The sequence below is a fragment of the Lagenorhynchus albirostris genome, chromosome 11 (genome assembly GCF_949774975.1).
Source record: "Lagenorhynchus albirostris chromosome 11, mLagAlb1.1, whole genome shotgun sequence".
NCBI classification, from domain to species: Eukaryota; Metazoa; Chordata; class Mammalia; order Artiodactyla; family Delphinidae; genus Lagenorhynchus; species Lagenorhynchus albirostris.
Window position 1 is genome coordinate 11,257,076 of NC_083105.1, and position 16,774 is coordinate 11,273,849.

At 61.1% G+C, this 16,774-nt stretch overlaps 2 protein-coding genes and 1 long non-coding RNA gene across 17 annotated transcripts in view; 2 read left to right on the forward strand and 1 right to left on the reverse strand.

Moving 5' to 3' along the window:
• TMPRSS6 (transmembrane serine protease 6) overlaps nucleotides 1–3,079 on the forward strand; it is a 37,917-nt gene extending 34,838 nt beyond the window's left edge. For 2 of the 5 annotated variants that reach the window (XM_060164770.1, XM_060164769.1), the window contains exons 17-18: nucleotides 1,615–1,751; nucleotides 2,243–3,079. In XM_060164770.1, coding sequence (XP_060020753.1) covers nucleotides 1,615–1,751; nucleotides 2,243–2,401 — 296 coding nt within the window. In that variant the 3' untranslated portion in view covers nucleotides 2,402–3,079. The remainder of the gene's footprint in view (nucleotides 1–1,614; nucleotides 1,752–2,242) is intronic. The other 3 variants (XR_009543278.1, XM_060164771.1, XM_060164772.1) reach the window with 3 other exon arrangements.
• KCTD17 (potassium channel tetramerization domain containing 17) lies at nucleotides 1,047–16,367 on the reverse strand. 11 transcript variants are annotated; one of them, XM_060164783.1, is made up of 9 exons: nucleotides 16,152–16,367; nucleotides 14,857–14,965; nucleotides 12,466–12,557; nucleotides 11,399–11,494; nucleotides 9,520–9,645; nucleotides 8,071–8,161; nucleotides 7,810–7,884; nucleotides 7,377–7,467; nucleotides 3,417–6,519 (listed from the first exon to the last, which is right to left on the reverse strand). In XM_060164783.1, exons 1-9 carry the CDS (start codon nucleotides 16,344–16,346, stop codon nucleotides 6,450–6,452), a joined length of 945 nt encoding a protein of 314 aa, XP_060020766.1. In that variant the 5' UTR covers nucleotides 16,347–16,367; the 3' UTR covers nucleotides 3,417–6,449. The 11 variants fall into 11 exon arrangements, with proteins under 11 accessions (XP_060020764.1, XP_060020761.1, XP_060020766.1 ...); XM_060164778.1 differs by lacking the exons at nucleotides 3,417–6,519; nucleotides 7,377–7,467; nucleotides 7,810–7,884 and adding an exon at nucleotides 1,595–1,758; XM_060164779.1 differs by lacking the exons at nucleotides 7,377–7,467; nucleotides 7,810–7,884 and having other exon boundaries at nucleotides 3,417–3,684.
• Nucleotides 7,267–16,547, forward strand: LOC132528737 (uncharacterized). The gene is made up of 2 exons (XR_009543279.1): nucleotides 7,267–7,490; nucleotides 16,024–16,547. It is a non-coding gene; the product is annotated as an uncharacterized LOC132528737 (long non-coding RNA).
• Nucleotides 16,548–16,774: the final 227 nt, after the last annotated feature.

A 16,774-nucleotide genomic window follows, 5' to 3' on the forward strand; every position in this document is an offset into this window, starting at 1 on the left:
GGTGAACTGGCAGGGGGCCCTGGGGCTCCCCTCCGGAGGCCCGCTAGTCCTGGGATTAAATTGGGCTGGATTTCATGGGAAAAAACCTTTAACGATGGCCGTGGGCCTCTCCCCTTCCCTTCCTGCCAGAAGGGCATTTAAGGAGAACCAAGGTCATGGAAGGATATCCTAGGGGATAAGTGTGGAGTGATGGGGCAGGCCAGGGACCCCACAGCCCGTGGGCAAGCTCCAACCCTCTGCTCCTTGGACAGCGGGGGGTGGGGGTATGTGTCTGTGTTGGGGGGAGGCTCTTAATTATTAACACTTACCGCATGGAGGTTAGATTTTAGGGGAACATGATTTCATTTAATCCATCCAATAACCCTAGCTATTGGTTATCACGGACCCCACCTTAAGGATGGGGAAACGGAGGCTCAGAGACATTTAGCTGTGACTCAAAGTCACACAGCCAGAGAGGGTTGGAGCAGAGACTAGAACCCAGGACTATCTGACCCCAGAGCCCCTGCTGTTTGGATGCTGCCTCTCAGAAACATGAGTTTCTCCCCTTCCCTCCTGCACTGACCGGAGCTGGCCATCCCTAGAGGCCAGCTCTCAGTTCTGTACATAACTACAGCCACGCCCTGCACCCTTCGCGGTGGTGCCTTTAAAAATGTGTACTGTGCTTTACAATCTGGAGGTGGGCAGGACTGGGGGATAATTTAAAGACGGAGAAACTGAGGCTCAGGTGAAAAGTGACATGTCCAAGAGCATGATAGAGAATAGTGTAAAACAAGGATGGGTCCACTTCCTCATTCGTTCATTCAATGACACATTTATGAGCACCTGCTATATGCCAGGCATCGAGTTGGACAAAGGGAATATAAAGACAAACAGGAAACAGGCTTTGGGGAGCTGACACGGATGGGGAGGTACGGGGGGCAGTGGCAGCCCAGAGGAAGGGCGGGCTGAGCTCAGGCTTGGAGGATAGGTCAGCAGTGTCCCAGCGAAGGGGAAAGGCATTTCTGATAAGAACACAGGTGGCAACCCAGGGAGCCCTGAGGACACCCAGCACCAGAGGGGAGCCGGTGAATCTGGGTGCGGATCCGGAGCCAGGAGTCCTCCTCCTGACCTGCTCGAAGCATCAGGGCTTTGAGAAAAAGCACAGATGTCTGGGCCCAGCCCAGCCGAACAGACCGGATCTCCGGGTGGAACTAGGCACAGTGTTGATTGAAGCTCCTCGGGAGAAGTGCTGGCTGGACAGTGGGGAGACGCTGACGAGTTTTAGGGGGGAGCGAAGGGGTGAGATGTGTGTTCTGGAAAAATCTCCCAGGGCTGTCAGAGAGCGGAGGGGAGGCAGCCAAGAAGCCTCAAGCAGGAGGGGTGGCGGGGGGAGGACCTCAGGAGGACCCTAGTCCAGATAGGCCCTGGGCAGGGTCGGGGTGGGGTCTGTCACCATGAGCTTCTCGGAGAAGGAGTCAGACAGAGTGATGGAGACGTGGAGGGCGGGGATGGGAGGGTGGGCAGAGCAGGAGCGAGGAAGGGGGCTCCTGAGATGCAAGAGGAGGAGCCACGGGAAGAGTGGGGGCCCCGGGCACCTCAGATCTTCTCACCTCTGCCCCCGACACCGCCGGCCAGGCCCCACCAGCCACGGTCTGCAGAAGGTGGACGTGCAGCTGATCCCGCAGGACTTGTGCAGCGAGGCCTACCGCTACCAGGTGACCCCCCGCATGCTGTGCGCCGGCTACCGCAGGGGCAAGAAGGATGCCTGCCAGGTGACTCCTGCGGGGTGGGCCCGATCGGGGAGAGAGGGCGCTGCTCTCGTCACCCGGGGCCTGCTGCAGCCTCACGGCAAGGTGGACTTGGCTGTCCCCACTTCATGGATGAGGAAACTGAGGCTCGGGAGGTTGCGAGGCTTGCTCCAGGTTGCAGGCCCCAGATCAGAAGAGACCCCGGGGGGCAGGGCTGAGGCCCAAGCCCAGCTCTGCTCCTTGCCCTCCGCGAGGCGCTTTGCCCAAGTGAGGCAGCAGAGAGGACTAGAGCTCACAGAAGGCAGGCGGGGCTGGGCAGGGCGCGGGGACACACATCCACGCTTCCGCGAAAGCCAGGCCCTGCTGGAGGCCAGGCTGGGCTGGTTTGGGCCGCCTCCATCTATCAGAGGCTTCCAAAGGGGACGTGTCACTCGGAACATCCCCAGCAGTCGGGACCCTTGCCTGGAAGGGGATGTCTCTACCCTGACGTGGCCCTGTCTCTTCCCCTCTTACAGGGCGACTCGGGCGGCCCGCTGGTGTGCAAGGAGCCCAGTGGCCGCTGGTTCCTGGCAGGGCTGGTTAGCTGGGGTCTGGGCTGTGGCCGGCCCAACTACTTCGGCGTCTACACCCGCATCACAGGTGTGATTGGCTGGATCCAGCAGGTGCTGACTTGAGAAGCTGCCCCCGCAGCGCAAGGGCCCCCACCTCTTGGACTCAGAGAGCCCAGGGCGCCCACCAGGCAGGGGAGCAAGTATTCTGCCGGTGGCAGGGCCCCGTGGGGACAGGAGGTGGTGTCTCTCCTCTCCCGCAACCTGTTGCCTGACATCTGCCCCAGTGAGGACACAAGGAGGGAGCGGGGCCATCAGCTGGTGGTCAAGACTTCCCCTGAGGGCCTGGGATGGTCACCAGGACCGGCTGGGGGGGTTCACATCCAGCCTGTCCCCTCCTGATTCTCTCTCCTCCTTCCCCTTCCTCCGCTGCTGACTTTGGTGGGCAAGGGTCGAGCAGCAGTCATGTGGCTGCCGGGCCCCCCGCCTGCCCCCGCCCCAGCGCAGAGGCTGCTGGAGAGACAGCAGATTCCAGCCTTTGAAGCCCTTGGCCTAACTTGAGGGGTGGGGGAGGAAGGTGCCCCCGCAGGAAGGGCCCTCAGAGCCCTGGAGATAGCCAAGTGGGCCAGCCGCCACTGCAGGCCAAAGGGTGGGGAGCCCCAGGTCCAGGGTCCTCCCACGCCTACCTGTTCCTCGGGCCTTCACTGCCCACTCTCACCTGGAGGTGAGCTCAGCTGCCCTGTGGAATAAAGCTGTCTGACCCGAGGTCCTGTTCTGGGGATTGAATGGGGCCCCGGGCACCAATCTCATGCCTTTGACTGAGCAGCCCCTGTTATCTGCTCAGCCTGTTGGCTAAGCGTCCAGAAGACCAAGGGGTGGGGGCGGTCGGTGGGGGCAGCGGCGGCCTCCAGGGCAGCTGCCTAGGTCCTGGGAGCAACCCCAGGAAGGCAATGGTTTGGTGCTCCTCAGGTCAGAGTGAGGGCTGGGACAAGTGATGCACTCCTTCTGGAAGCCTGGAAGGAAGCTGAGGGGCAGAGAGTGTCATGATCGCACCAGGGAGGGGTCAGGAGTGGAGCCTGGAGCGGAAGCCCCATCTCCTGATTCCCAGGCTACCGCTTCCCCCCTGGCACGGCACTGCCTCTGCACTCTGAGTCATTTATTCAGCGAGCAGCTCCAGGCTCCTACCACGTGCCAAGGGCCGCACTGGGGTCACAGAGCTGCACAGAACTTGGCTCTTCATCTCGGGAGGGGTGGGGATGCTGATCCAGGGTGACGGGGCTTTGGGGTAGACTGCAACTCGGGAAGGCTGCCTGGAGGAGACTTGGGGTTCAAAGGTGGCCAAGGTGGGGAAGAGCATTCCAGGCAGGGGAACAGCATGTGCAAAGGCAGCAGTCCCCAAAGTCAGTGGCCTGTTAGGGAACAGTAAGTTGTTTTTAGTTGGAACAGAGGTTGGCAGGGGTGGTGGTGGGGTGGGCGGTAGGGCTAAAAAGGAATGCATGGGGAGGGGCAAACTGAGATTAGACGGCAAAGCGCTTGGAGTGGAGCTATGAATTGACCCTGGGCGCTCTGGGAAGCCGTGGAAGGCTCTAGAGCAGGGAAGTGACTGACACAGGATGGATTCCCATTTTAGAACCACCACCGGCACCAGCCTGGAGGAAGTGGGAGGCAGGGAGGCCGGTAAGGAGGCCGCTGTGGAATTCCAGGGAGAAGAGGATGGATCCTGGATGGAGCAGGGCAAGGAGGATGGACATAGGGTTGAAGGACCCTTACTGTCCTCCAGGTGCCTCAGTGGATGGGGTGACGTGAGGGAGGAGTCACCCAGGACCACTCCCACCCAGGGCACCTGGGGAGGGAAAAGCTCTGGGAAGGTGTCATGAACTTGGGACGCTTCTGGGAGGGAGATGTCCAGGAGGCAGGCGGAGCTTGAGAGAGGTTTGGAGGAGGGATTTTAGAGCTGCCCTGCAAGGACGGTGGTCCAGGGAAGACGAGGAGGTAGGGGAGACACAGACTGCAGACGTGCGGGTCCGGAGTAGGAGGCTGAGGAGAACTGAGGAGGTGGGGGAGACACAGACTGCAGACGTGCGGGTCCGGAGTAGGAGGCTGAGGGGAACTGAGGGGGGTGGGGTCTTAGCAGCCAGGGCTGTGGCCTGAGTGGGAGTGGTCAGGGAGGTCTACAGGGCCGGGCCCTGGTGGAGGGGAGGAACGGGGGTGTCAAGGGCGGACAAGTCTTTCTTGGAGCCTAGCTGGGAGAAGGAAGCGGGGAGCCTTGGAGGGGGCCTAGTGTCGAGAGGGTTTTCAAAGGTAGACAGGGAACGGCCATTGCATCCATGTGTGGAGAGCCCTCCGCCCGCTGGGTCCTGCCTGTGGAGATGATAGAGCAGACGCTATGGGGGGACACATTTGGGGTGGGGGCAGGACTACCCCGGGTGGCCTCTCGGGGATCTCAGAGGGGGAGAACACTGCTGGAGGGTGCTTTGCTAAAGTGCAAATTCATGGCCTTAGTAGGAATTAGGGGGTAGGGGGTAATCTGTCCTTTTAACAAGGCTCCTGGTAACTCTTTTGCAAGCAAAGCTGGACACAAAAAGCGAGGTCAACTTCAGAGAGCCACGTGGCCCCAGGGCTAGTGGTGAGGTCCCCCTGGGAGGCTTCGGTCAAGGGGAGCACTGCTTTGCAGAGATGTCCCCCGGCAGCGCTCAACTGCTGGGGGGCGGGGCTGGGGAGCCAGGAAGACACTCAGTAGGACCTGGGAGGTGAAGGAACTGGCCAGGCGGGGTGGGGGTCCCGTCAGACTCTGAGAGAAGATGGAGGGGAGACTGGGGGTTGTATTTCCTAGGACTTGGGGCAGAGGGTGGAGGTGACCAGAAGCTATCACAGCAGGAAGCAGAGGGGACGTCCTGCTAGGTTAGGAGGGAGCTGAGGTGGTAGGGTGAAGCCAGAAAGGAGAGCACCTTACCTGAATGGCGAGGTGAGACTGGGAATTGGGACGTAGGGAGCCAGGCTTGGGAGGACCTGGTATTCTGATTCCCAGAGGCCCAATTCCCTAGCCCTCAGCACCCCAGCTAATCTAGGTCTGCCTGGAGGCCGGAAGAGACCTGCGTGACTCCAGGGGGCGGGGCCTTAGAAGTCACCTGGTCCACCTCGTCACTTTACTATTGAGGAAACTGAGGCCCAGAGAGGGGAAGGTACTTTCCAAAGTTCGCCCAGCAAGGCAGAGCTGGTACCCTCGGTGTCCGGCCACGGGACAGAGGATGCAACCGTGATGTGCCCCCCCCCAGCACGCACGGGAGAGTGACAACAGGGCGGGGTCCCTGGGCTTTATGAAAAAGCCCCATTACCTTTGGGCTGTCTACACCACCTGTCCCCAAACGTGGCCCAGAGAAAGAGAGGGAGACAGCCGGGCTGGCTGTTTCTTCAGGTTTTATTACACGGTGGTGTTGGACACCGCTGGGAAGCAAGTATCCAGCTGGGGAGGCCGTAAATGCAGGAGGGGCCCCTTGCTCAGCCCCTGCCACCCCAGACTCTCCCTTTCCCTTGTCACCAGCTCCTGAGTGGCCCCGCTGCCCCTGCTGAACCGATGCCTCCCTTCCTCCTGGCCAGGGCACTGTGCGGCCGGCAGTACAGACAGCAGGGGCGCGGGGAGCAGGCAAGGTGAAGGCCGAGTCACCCATCCCCTCCTTCAACAGCGCTAACGCCACGCCCTTCATCGCCCACCAGTCCCTCAATCTCCATCCTGGGCCGGGCAGGTCCGAGTCTGCACCTCGTGCCCCCCCTGAGGGCTTTCGGGGACCTTTGCTCCTCTCGTTAAAATCACAGCAAACCTGAGGTAGGTAGGGCAGGAAGTGAACCCACGTGACAGACAGGGAGACCAAAGGAGGTGATGTGACTGGGCTGCGGGGGGAGCGCATCTGCCATGCAGCGGGGGGACCTGAGGGAGGGGACGTAGGGGCCTGGGAGACACAGCTGGACAGCGCCACACTTTGACCACCCGCAGGCGGCTCTGCCCAGGGGTCCCAGGGCCCACATCAGGCCTTGCGAGGTCCCAGTGGGCTCCCACCCGGCCCCCGGAGGCAGGAGTAAATCATAGCCCCGCAGGTGTAGACAGAGGTGACAGCAGGGAGAGCTCTTCCTCCGCCTCGGGCTGGGGGCCCACCCCGTGGTACAAAAATAAAGGATTTCAGAACGGAACCCCAAGTCCCTGGAGGCGATCTGGGGCCTCACATCCGGGTGCCTCTGGCTTGTAACAGCTAGAAAATAAGAGGGGGCAGGGAGACGGGGTGGGGAGTGGTCAGAACACCGGGAGGAGGATGAGAGGGTGAGGCCGGTGAGGAAGGGGTAGTGCAGGGCCAGGAGCAGGGTGGAGAGGAGATTGGAATGGAGGGAGGGAGGGGTGGGGAGAGAGGGAGAGAGAAAGAGTCAGGTGAGTCACGAGGTCCTTTCTGGGAGGAAGGAGGGGGGCTGAGGCCCAGAAAAAGTGTATTCAGAGCTGAGCAGGAGGGGAAGCGGGGAGAGGACCCAGCTCGCCCGTTCGGGGGCCCCATGCCCCACCTTGGGCCGGGGCCCAGAGGCTGGTCACCACTGTCTCAGGCAGAAGGTCACAGAGAGCAGCTGTCCGTCCCCATGTTTGAGGCAACTGTGGCCCAGAGAGGGACAGTGACTTGCCCAAGGTCAGACAGCAGGCAGATAAGACTGAGTGGGGGCTGTGGGCACCCGGCCAGGGCTACTTCTGCCACAGCCCAATCCTCAGCCAGCTCCGGGTGCCTCCTCCTAGGCCGAGGGAATCCAAGTGTGGCCTGTCCTTCCCACCCCCGCAGCAACAGGGAACCCAGTGCCTCGAGGCTGTGATGCAGGGATGAGGTCAGGGCACCTGGCTTCCGTTTCCCTTCCCTCCTTCCCAGTGTGGCTCTGATGCTGCTGGGCAGGTGGGAAAGAATTTCCTCCCCCTTTTGTCTCATCTCAGAGCCTCATCCCCAAGGCCAAGATAGGCTGAGAGACTTGGGGGAGGGGAGAAAATCAGCCGGAAGTTCGGCTCAAGTCCAAAAAAACAAGAGATGAGCACCCTCCTGGCTTCCGCCCCTGCCTCCAGCTCTGCCAAGCTACAAACCAGGCGTGGCAGCTCTGGGGGTGGGCGAGGGGCCCAGGAGAAGCCCTCACCGCAAGCGCAGCCTCAGGTCTGAGGGGGCGCAGACGGGAACCTGCAAGGAGGAAACGTGAGGAGGTGAGGCGCTGCAGCAGGGTGGCCCGGCCTCAGATGTGCCCGGCGGGGTCGGCGGGCACCAAGGAGGTGCAGCTGTGCCCCTCTGCCCCGGGCCCGGAGGCGGGAGGTGGCAGAAGGGGTGCGGGAGGCGGCAGGCGGGATGCTCTGGGATGTGGTGCCGGGGCACCTGGGTGGAGGGCACAGGAGGCTGGGACCACAGCAGCCCCGGGATGGAGGTGTGAGCAGGCAGAGAGAAAACCCGGACAGGGGCAGAGAGGGAAGAGGCAGGGTGCAGATGAGATCCAGGAGGAAGAAGAGGTGGATGAAGATGAGGCAGGACCTCCGGCGGGAAGCGGAGGAGGAGGAGGCGGTGGTGAGAGGGAGGAAAGGTTAGCGGGATCCTGAGATGACTGGGCTGCAAAGAGAAAGTGAGAGAAGGGATGGTTATGCAGGTGAGGCGCCAGGCACGCGGCTGAGCTAACCCTGGAGGGCCCGCCCCCCGGCCGTCCCGGGACCCCAGGCTCCGCAGCGGGCTCCGGCGGGGAGCCGGCGGGAGGCACGGCCTTTATTAGCGATCGTTCTCCTCGGGGGTTGGCTGCACCTTTCTGCTGCGTATCTGCCTCCACCTCCACCTGCACCTGTGCCACCTCCACCTCCTGCCGCTGCCGCTCCTCCAGCTGCTCCTCCGCGCGCTGTGGACCAGCCGGCAGACCCAGGGAAGAAAGAGCGCAGAGCTAACGAGGGGGCCGGGCCCGCTGGCGGCTGTCCCCGCAGGCCCCCATCTCAGCGTGAAGGGGACGGGCGAGGGGCACCTCCCGGGGAGGGGAGTGCTACAGCCACAGAAGCCGGGGCATCTTGTCGGATCCCCGGGGAAGCCTGCGAGGGGCCTGGGGGAACCAGCAGAGGGTGGGGTCCTGCTGAGGATGCTCACGGGTGGGCCTGGCTGCTGGGACGTGGAGCAAGGCTGGGGGAGGGGTGTCAGAGGAAGGGGGTGGGTGTGTGGCCAGGGCAGCCTTGAGGGCTGCCTGGGAAGGCCTCGTTTTAGGAGGACCGACCCAGAGCAGAAATGAGGCCAGGGGAGGCCCAGGCAGATCTGAGATGTCGGCACCAGGCTCTCGCACCCCAGGTCCTGAGGTCTCTCCCAGAGACGCAGGAGCGGCCAGCTCACCTTGCACCCTTGCAAGGCCGCGCCGGCCGCTGGCCCCCATGGGGCTGGGGTGGGCAGGGGAAGTCACAGCCCAGGGAGGCAGACGGCCAGACGGGAAGCGGAGTTCCTAAGTCTCCGGCACATAGGGACAGGCTCCTAGAAGGAACGGTCTCCCTTCTTCCCAGCCTGCCTAGCTGCCTGCCCCACTGGTCCTACCAAAGGCCCCTCAGGCTTCCGACCAGCTCTGCGTCCAGGGTGGCAGGACCTCCGATGAGCCCCCTCCCCCCAGCCAGCTGATGCTGCCTCACAGGCCAGGGTGGAAACACAGGGCCGGACCCCAAGGGCTCCAGACCCCTCTGACGCTGAGTCCTAGGAGGGAGCCTGCGGGAGGGGCAGGATTAACGGTTCGGCTTCCCTGCCCCAGCCCAGGCCCCTGGGAAATAAATGGGCCCTTTGGATCCCAGAAGTTGCAAGCTGGTGGTCCACCCCTCTCACTCCTCTGAGAACACAACCAAGGTGCCCAGAGGGGGCGGGACTTGTCCAAGGTCACGCAGAGCGCTCACACCACGCCCAGACCCCTAGTCCAGTGCACTCCCCCTTGTGCTACGCTGCCCCGTGGCCACCATGCGACCACCATCCAAGTGGCATCTAAGTCCACCCTCGCCGTGCCCTGGGGATAATCTCATCTCGTTGTCCCCCAAGTCTGGGCCTGGGTAACTGGCGTGAGCAGGCAGGACGGTGGGTGGCATGGGATGGATGGCATCGGCTGTGAGCAGGGGGTCAGGCGTGTGCAGCGGGAGGGAAAAAGAAGCTCGGATGGCTACGTGGAGGGCGGCGAGGGGAGGGAGGAAAGGCAGGGAGGCCGAGGTTGGGGCAGGGCAGGGGCTGGGGCAGAGGGCTCACCTTGGTTTTGCGGCTGGACTCGGAGCTCAGTCCGTGCGGGGAGCTATAGAGCTCCTTGGACACCACGCACAGGAACTCTGCCTGGTCCTCGCTGCCGTAGTTGTAGGAGGAGCCGATGCTCACGAGCTGGAGGGGCGGAGCATGGGGAGAAAACGACAGGATGGGGTTGAGGGGACGGGGTGGGCAGACACCGGCACTTGTCAACTGTGCCCTGACCTTGCTGTCCCATTCAGGCCCATCCCTGGGTTTCCGGAGGACGCCTCTGGCGCAAAGTCAGAGTCCTCTCCCCCTCCGCCCCCGCCTAGGGCTCTGGGCTATTCCAGGCCAGGCCCCCCGACGTGGCTTGGCTGGACCTGGTCCTTAGAGGAGGAGGGTTAGCACCGCTGTTCCTCTCCCATATCTAGCAGGCAACGTCCTAAAAGCAGGCAGAGGCCTGTAACGGGCAGGCTGTCTCCCTCTGTCCCAGATGTGGCTGAGGCAGCCCCAGAACCAGGCTGCAGGATGGGGTTGGCATGACCTGGTGGAGCTTCATAGAATATTCTGTTCACTGTTGGAAGCAGAGGTAGAACAGGTCGCCCGTTCCTTACGCCAGCGGTCCCTGACATGCCCGCTCAGCCTTTGAGAGCCCATGCAGTTGCCAACGACTCCCTTAGGCTTTCAAGAGTGGCCCCGCCTTTGTTCTGGGGTCCCTAAAATAACCACACCTGCAGGGCCCCTTCCGACTGATAAAGGTCCTGCACACGATGGGTCTCGTTCGGCCCCCAGGAACCCTCATCCTACAGACAGAGAGGAAAACTCAGCCCCTCCGGCAGACGAGGTTTGGAGAGGTGGTGAAGTCCCACAGCCAGGAAGAATCTGAATGTGAATGGGTTCAAATTCAGGATTTGAATCTGGGACCCCCGAGTCCTCTCAGGGGTCCTATAGACTTAAATGCTTCTATTAATTCACAGGATGCGAGCTGGCTCCAATGTTTAGAGGCCTACTCTGGGCTAGGGACTTTATCCATGGTCTTTCTAATCTACACAACATTCCTGCAAAGGAAGCACTACTGGTCCATGTCACAGATTAGGAAACTGAGGCCCAGAGAGATACGCCTTGCTCAAGTTCACACAGCATGTCAGTGGCCAGGTCTAGATATGAATCCAGGCTTCCGGCTCCTGGACTGGACTAGTTCCTCCATCCTGCCCGGCCATCCTGGGAAGCCTGGCCTTCTTCAACCTCCAGGTGCAAGGGAGCTTGTGAGGATAAAGGGTAACCCAACCCTTCCCCTTCTCTAAGGGCAAATTTGACCTTGGGTTAACTTGTTGGCTCTGATCCTCTGGAAACCTCAGAGAGGTGTGATGTCAGCTGCATTACTAGGGCAACACCGTTTATGATAAAAATCTCTCCTGCTGGTAAACTGCATAGGTACTGGGAGGAAGTACAGGTCACCATAAATACCTCATGGGAAGCCGCTGCTCTGGGCTGCCCTGAATGTGGCAATGCTTGGAACTGGGCATGTCCCTTGCGGGGACCTGGAATCTATGCCTGTGGAATTGTTACACAAGGTGTGGCCCCAAGGGGACCTCCGCTCTCCTATGTGGATCTTGTCTCCTCGCACCAGAGCTGTCGCTTGGGGGCCAGAGACTCACACACTACGGTGTAGACCACTACCTGGTTGCTGGGAGGACTCCCATTAAAGATGATTCCCAGGAGCTGCCCTGCGGCCACCGGGGCTTCCCTCCTCTCTCCTTCCTGGTCAGTCTGCTGCCGAGTGTGGCCTTTCTGAATCTTGTTTAGTCTGTCTTAAGACCCCGGGTGGGGGCTGCAGTGGGCACCCCAAGGCTGGGGCTGCGGGAAGAGAGGGGCCTGCTTTGCCTGGGGGTGTGGCCCAGCCCACCTGCTCGAAGCGCCATCCGTCGGACATGGTGGAGACCATCTGCGTGAGCTCCTCCTCCTGGCACTGCAGCACGCGGTACACGTGCTTGGGTGGGACCTGCAGGCAGAGGGGGGACGTGGAGGGCACCTGTGGGAATGCCAGGCACCCCGGGGGTGGGAAGAGCACCTGTCCTGCCCCCACCATCTACCCCCAAGAAGGACAGAAGTGGGGGAGGGGAGATGGGAGCCATGTTCTGAGTACCTACTATGTGCCAGGCACTCGACGTGCATGTTCTCACTTAATCCCTCCAAAAACCCTAGGAGTTATGGGATGTTCATGGAAGTTCAGAGAGGGTCAGTTACTTGCCCAAGGTCACCCAGCTAAAGAGTAGCAGAGCCAGAATTGGAACACAGGTGATGCAAGTGGGAAAGGAGGAGGGGCTTAGGGGACATCCTGGGGCATTAATTGAGGCAGGTCCTCCAGGGGACGCGGGGCACCCTCTCTTCAATCTCCTGGGGCTGGGAGACGGTGCCTCACTACCCATTTCCCACCCTCCACGTCTCCCCCAAGGTGGGCAGAGAATCTCTCCAGCTCCTCCTACAGCCTGGCCACTTAGGCCTAGGGTCCAAGCTCAGAAACACCAGCTCCAGAAGCTTGTGCCGTGACCTCCAGGGGACCACCTGAGCCCATGAAGTGGACGATGTAATAATCCCACATTGCCTCCCACAGGGCCCCCTGTACCTCCACAGTGACCCCATTTTGCCTGGGAGGAAGGGAAGGGTGGGCAGTTCTCAGCACCTCTATATTCCACAAGAGGAAATCAAGGTCCAGAGAGGGGTGTGATCGGCTCAAGGTCACACAGTAAACAGAGCCGAGGCAGGGAGAGAACCCCGAGTCCGTCTCCCAGTCTGGGGCTTTGCTGAACAGTTTGGGAGCTGGACAGCCACTCCTCCCCTTATAGGAGAGCTTGGCCTCCCCCAGGAAAACTGGCTCTGCCTCTCCCAACCTTCCTCCTGACCCCCTCCCCCGTCCCCGCCACCCCCTGCCCTGGCCAGGGATGCCGCCCCGCTGCCCTGCAGCCCCCCGACCTGTGTGACGGTATAATCCTTCTCCTCCATCCGGTCTTTGATGATCCGGATCAGCGGGCCGATGTTGTAGAACTCCGCTTCCTCCAGGACCCCTGGCACAGACAGAGCAGCACCCCACCCCCGTCACTCCCACTGCCCCCGTGCCCCGTTCTCACCTTGTCCCCTCCACCTGCACCCCCTGCTCCAGTCACACAAGGGTGATGAGGCTCTGAGTTGGGGTCAGGCAAGAGGGAACACATCCTTCCTTGGGTCCCACACTCCCTGTAGTAGGGGTGAGAGGCTGCCATTCAGGGGCACTATATCCCTGCTGTGCTGAGCACAGGACCCGGGGGTGGCTGCCAGCCCTCTAGTCTGGGGCTACCCAGAGGCAGCGGGCCCGTTGGGACTGGACCCTATGCCACAGTGAGAAGGGGTGTGGGTGGCTCCCGATTACATGTTCCCATTTATGAAGCACATGCTAAGTGCCAGGCACCGTGCCAGGTATGTCACACTCTTCACTGCAGTTAATTCTCTGCACAAGAAGTAGGTACTTTCATCACCCGCACTGAACAAACAGGGAAACTGAGGACCAGGCCAAGCAGCAGCTGTGCAAGGCCACACGCCTGGCACTCGGCAGAGCTGGGATTCACACTCCGGTTCCTCTGCCTCCTAAATGCATAACCTTTGTGCACGTGCATCTCTCCAATCCCTACACTTCACAGTTTGCAAAGCCCCTCCCGTGCTCACCACAAGCCCCAGGGTCATGGAGGAAGCAGGCGTTATTGTCCCCATACTGTTAAGGAGACTGAGAGTCTTAGAGACTGAGCGAGTGCTCTCTCCAGTGAAGGGGACAACCCTCGGCCTTAGGACTCCCCTAAGCTCCTGCGGGGCAGAGACACTTCTGTCCTTTCCACAACTGGACTCTGGGCTCCCCGGGGACAGGGCCCATGTCTGATGTCCCTGGCGCCCACACTCACCTAATACAGAGGACACAGTGAGCGAGTGCTTACTGCCAGGATGCCCCCCGTGGAGCCCTGCAGATGACAGACAACTAACTCCACATCACGGGTCCTCAGTGCCAGGCACTGTGCTAAGTGACGCACTTGCATTAGCTCCTTTTATCCTCACAGCAGCTCAGCAAGGTGGGTGCTGTTGTCACCCCATTCCGCAGATGCAGGCATGGAGGCACAGAGGGATAAGTGACTTTCCAGGTGTCACACAACTAGTCAGTTTCCTCCTGGATCCCCTGGCCCCTCGGATCGGGGCTCTAGCCCTGTCTAAGGCTTGACAGACCCAGAACCTGTAAACAGGTGTTGGCCGTGACGCTGGAGTGTTTACCTGCCCTCCCCATGGGACCTACTCCTGGGCCCAGGCCACGCCCATGGTACCTGCTGCCCCAGGGGCTGCCGGGAAAGCTGTGGGGCTCCGCAGAGCCGATGCCTACAGCGGGCTCTGATTTTGAAGCTGTGGCCTTCTGGGGAGCCACCTGGCTTCTAGATCACTGTGTCCCACAGGGGTCAGGAGGGAAGACCGTGGGCCCGAGTGAGGAGGGAGGGGCTGTGCTAGACACCTCCAGGGTACAAGCCCCGGGACTCATGACATCTGGTTTTCCCAGAACATGTCCCTAATGTAGATCACCGCCCCTCCTTTATATACACAAGTGGAGACTCAGAAAGGAGAAGTGACATGTCCAAACTGGCCTGGCTGGGTCAGGTGACCCAGAGCCACACCCTGTGCCCTAAGGAAAAGTGGACTTGGCACCCCTTGCTCCTGGCAGGGGCTCTGCCAACAAGCCTTTCTCCCAGGCAGGCATCCGGTCTTTCTCCCCACTGTCTGTTGGGCCCAGAAGTGGGCACGTACAGGGCCTCAGCCAGCCAGGCCTGGGAGGGACCAAAGCCCTGCTGGAGAGCAGGCTCCGCCCACCCCTGCTTCACCCACAACTGTGCTGCAGGGGCTGCCGGATCTGGGCGAGGAGTCACCCACTCGACACACCTGCGGACCCACGTGAGCCCTCACCACGCATCTGAGATACCCCATCACCCAGACAAAGAGAGCCACACCTCTCCCCATGGCCATCTCCACCCACAACTGGCTTCCCAGAAGGCCAGGGGAAAGGGCATCCCTGTCCGGCCTCACTGGCTCCCTCTATCCTCTGCTTCCGTGTTTCTGTCACCTCCCCAGCAGCACCCAGTGGAAGCATGGGCCAGTCACCCTGGCATAGTCCCTAGGCTCAGCCTGGACACAGGCTTTGGTAGTCAGTCCTGTCAGGAATGAGAAGAAGCAGGAAACATGGAAGAAAGCAGATGGCCCCTGAGGACAGCCGAAATGGCTTTGCGCCTCCACAGGAGGCCCCGGCAGACTGCAGAGGGCAGGGCTAGGGTATGGGCCCCGGCCTCCCCGGGACCAACTCACCCTCCTCAGCCATGTCCTTGTCCAGCACCAGCTTGCCATGCCGGAGGAAGTTGAGGATGGGCCCGAAGTAGGTGGGGTCACGGTCGATGAGGTAGGCCCCGGTCTCATCCTACAAAGTGAGGGGCACAGGCAGTGAGAGAAGAGTGAGCCCCGCTCCCCTGCCTGACCTCTCACTTCAGTCCCAGTGAAGGATCAGAGGGAGGGCGGGAGGGGGCGGAGTGTCTGCTCTTCCCCAGAACAGAGTGTCCTGATGGAGTAAAAAGGCTTTGGGGTCAGATGCACCTAGGTTCAAATCCTGCCCCGGCCTTTTCCTGACTGTGTGACCTTGGGCCAGTGATGTGGCCTCTCGGAGCCACCCTCTTCTTTGCCATAACTGGAGAGCATGTGAGCATCCCGTGAGGTCTGAGTGGCACCTGACCCAGCGCAGGGCTCAGGGATTGTCCTTCTTGGAGGTTATTCCCTGAAGCCAGCCCTACATTGTCTCCACCAGATCCCCTGGCATTCTGGGGATGTTTACAAGTTTCCAAAAGAGCCACTGTCTCATTGGATACCCTCAGCCTGCAGGGAGGCAGAGCAGGCATCAATACAACTCTACAGAGAGGAAACGGAGACATCACCAGGTGAGGGGACTTGCCCAAGGTCACAGCATCAGAGGGTCAGGAAACAGGAGAGAGGGGGCCTTAGAGGTCATCGCCAGGCCAGCCCTCTGGGGTTACAGACAGAAGGCTGAGCAGGATAGGGTTTGACCCAAGGTCATGCAGGAGGTTTGCAGCAGAGCCGAGATGGGAACCCAGAAATGGTGCCCCAGGCCAGCGCTCCTACCTGATGAAGCCCAGCTGAGAAGGCACCCCGGGATTTCTCCACCCAGCTCCCTGTACTCCAAGGCTACCCATACCCCAAAGGGCGGGGAGGCGGGGAAAAGCAGACTCAGTAACTCCTTCCGTGGTGCAGGAGTCCAGTTTGGGCAGAAGAGAATGCCCTAGGTGTCTGTCTCTTCCCACAGCCCCAAAGGAGGGGGAGAGTCCCCATCCATCAGCCTCCTGGGTTGGGAGCCCAGATCAGCGCTCAAAAACTCCAAATGGGCGCAGCCCGGCGTTGTCCTGTTGCCACGGCAATGGGCACATCCCTCACTCTCCGATCCATTTCCTTCTCCCCTCCTCCGGCCAGTTCTTCCCGCCTCCAGCTCTTCGGAAATAAACCCAACCGGGTTTCCAGCCCCGCGGGCGGGCCAGGCTGGACAACCAGATTCCGGCGACCTAAGGATCCCCGACCGCCGCCCACCCCGCGGGCCTCACCCGGTCAGACTGCAGCTCTTCCCCCTGGCACAGGCGGCTGAGGAAGGACTTCTGCTCGCGGCACAGCGTTTGCCGGGTGGTCAGGAACACCGTGCCCCCCACGTTGAGCCTCACCCACTTGCTCCAGCCGCCCGCCCCCGCCGGCGGCGCTGCCTCGCGGGCCTCCATCCTCATCGCTCTTCCCAGCGTCTGCATCCTGCCTGCAAGGCGGCTGGAGGCGGGCATGTACCGCGCGCCGGGCATGCCGGGAGTTGTAGTCCGCGCCGCCCCGCGTGAGTGTGGCCAGGGGTGAGGGTCAGCCGACGCCCTCTATCCCGCCTTCTCCAGCCCCGCCCTACTTTGCCCTTCCCGGGAGGCCTACGAACGGGAGTTCAGTAAAGTTCTTTGGCCAAGTTACTCTGTGTTTGGGAAGGTCAAGTTCGAGGTCACTGGGAAAATAGTGATACCCCAAATCAGCGGTCCTCCCATTTGATCGCCACATTGTTTTCCCTTTGTCCAGTTTGGGTTATCAAACAGCTGACAGGAAAAGGAGCTTCTCCCTCCCCCAATTCCTATAGCATTTACCTGTATCTGTTTTCTAATATTCTTCCATTCTGCCTTTGGGGGTGGGGGGGGTGAGGAGA

What these genes read in the sequence shown, in the direction of transcription:
- KCTD17 (XM_060164773.1), bottom strand. Translation starts at nt 16,346, where the DNA reads ATGCAGACGCTGGGAAGAGCGATGAGGATGGAGGCCCGCGAGGCAGCG. An exon ending in AAGAGCTGCAGTCTGACCGG is followed by an intron (nt 14,966 to 16,151) that starts GTGAGGCCCGCG and finishes CTCACTTTGTAG; the next exon opens with GATGAGACCGGGGCCTACCT. An exon ending in AGGATTATACCGTCACACAG is followed by an intron (nt 11,495 to 12,465) that starts GTCGGGGGGCTG and finishes CTCTGCCTGCAG; the next exon opens with GTCCCACCCAAGCACGTGTA.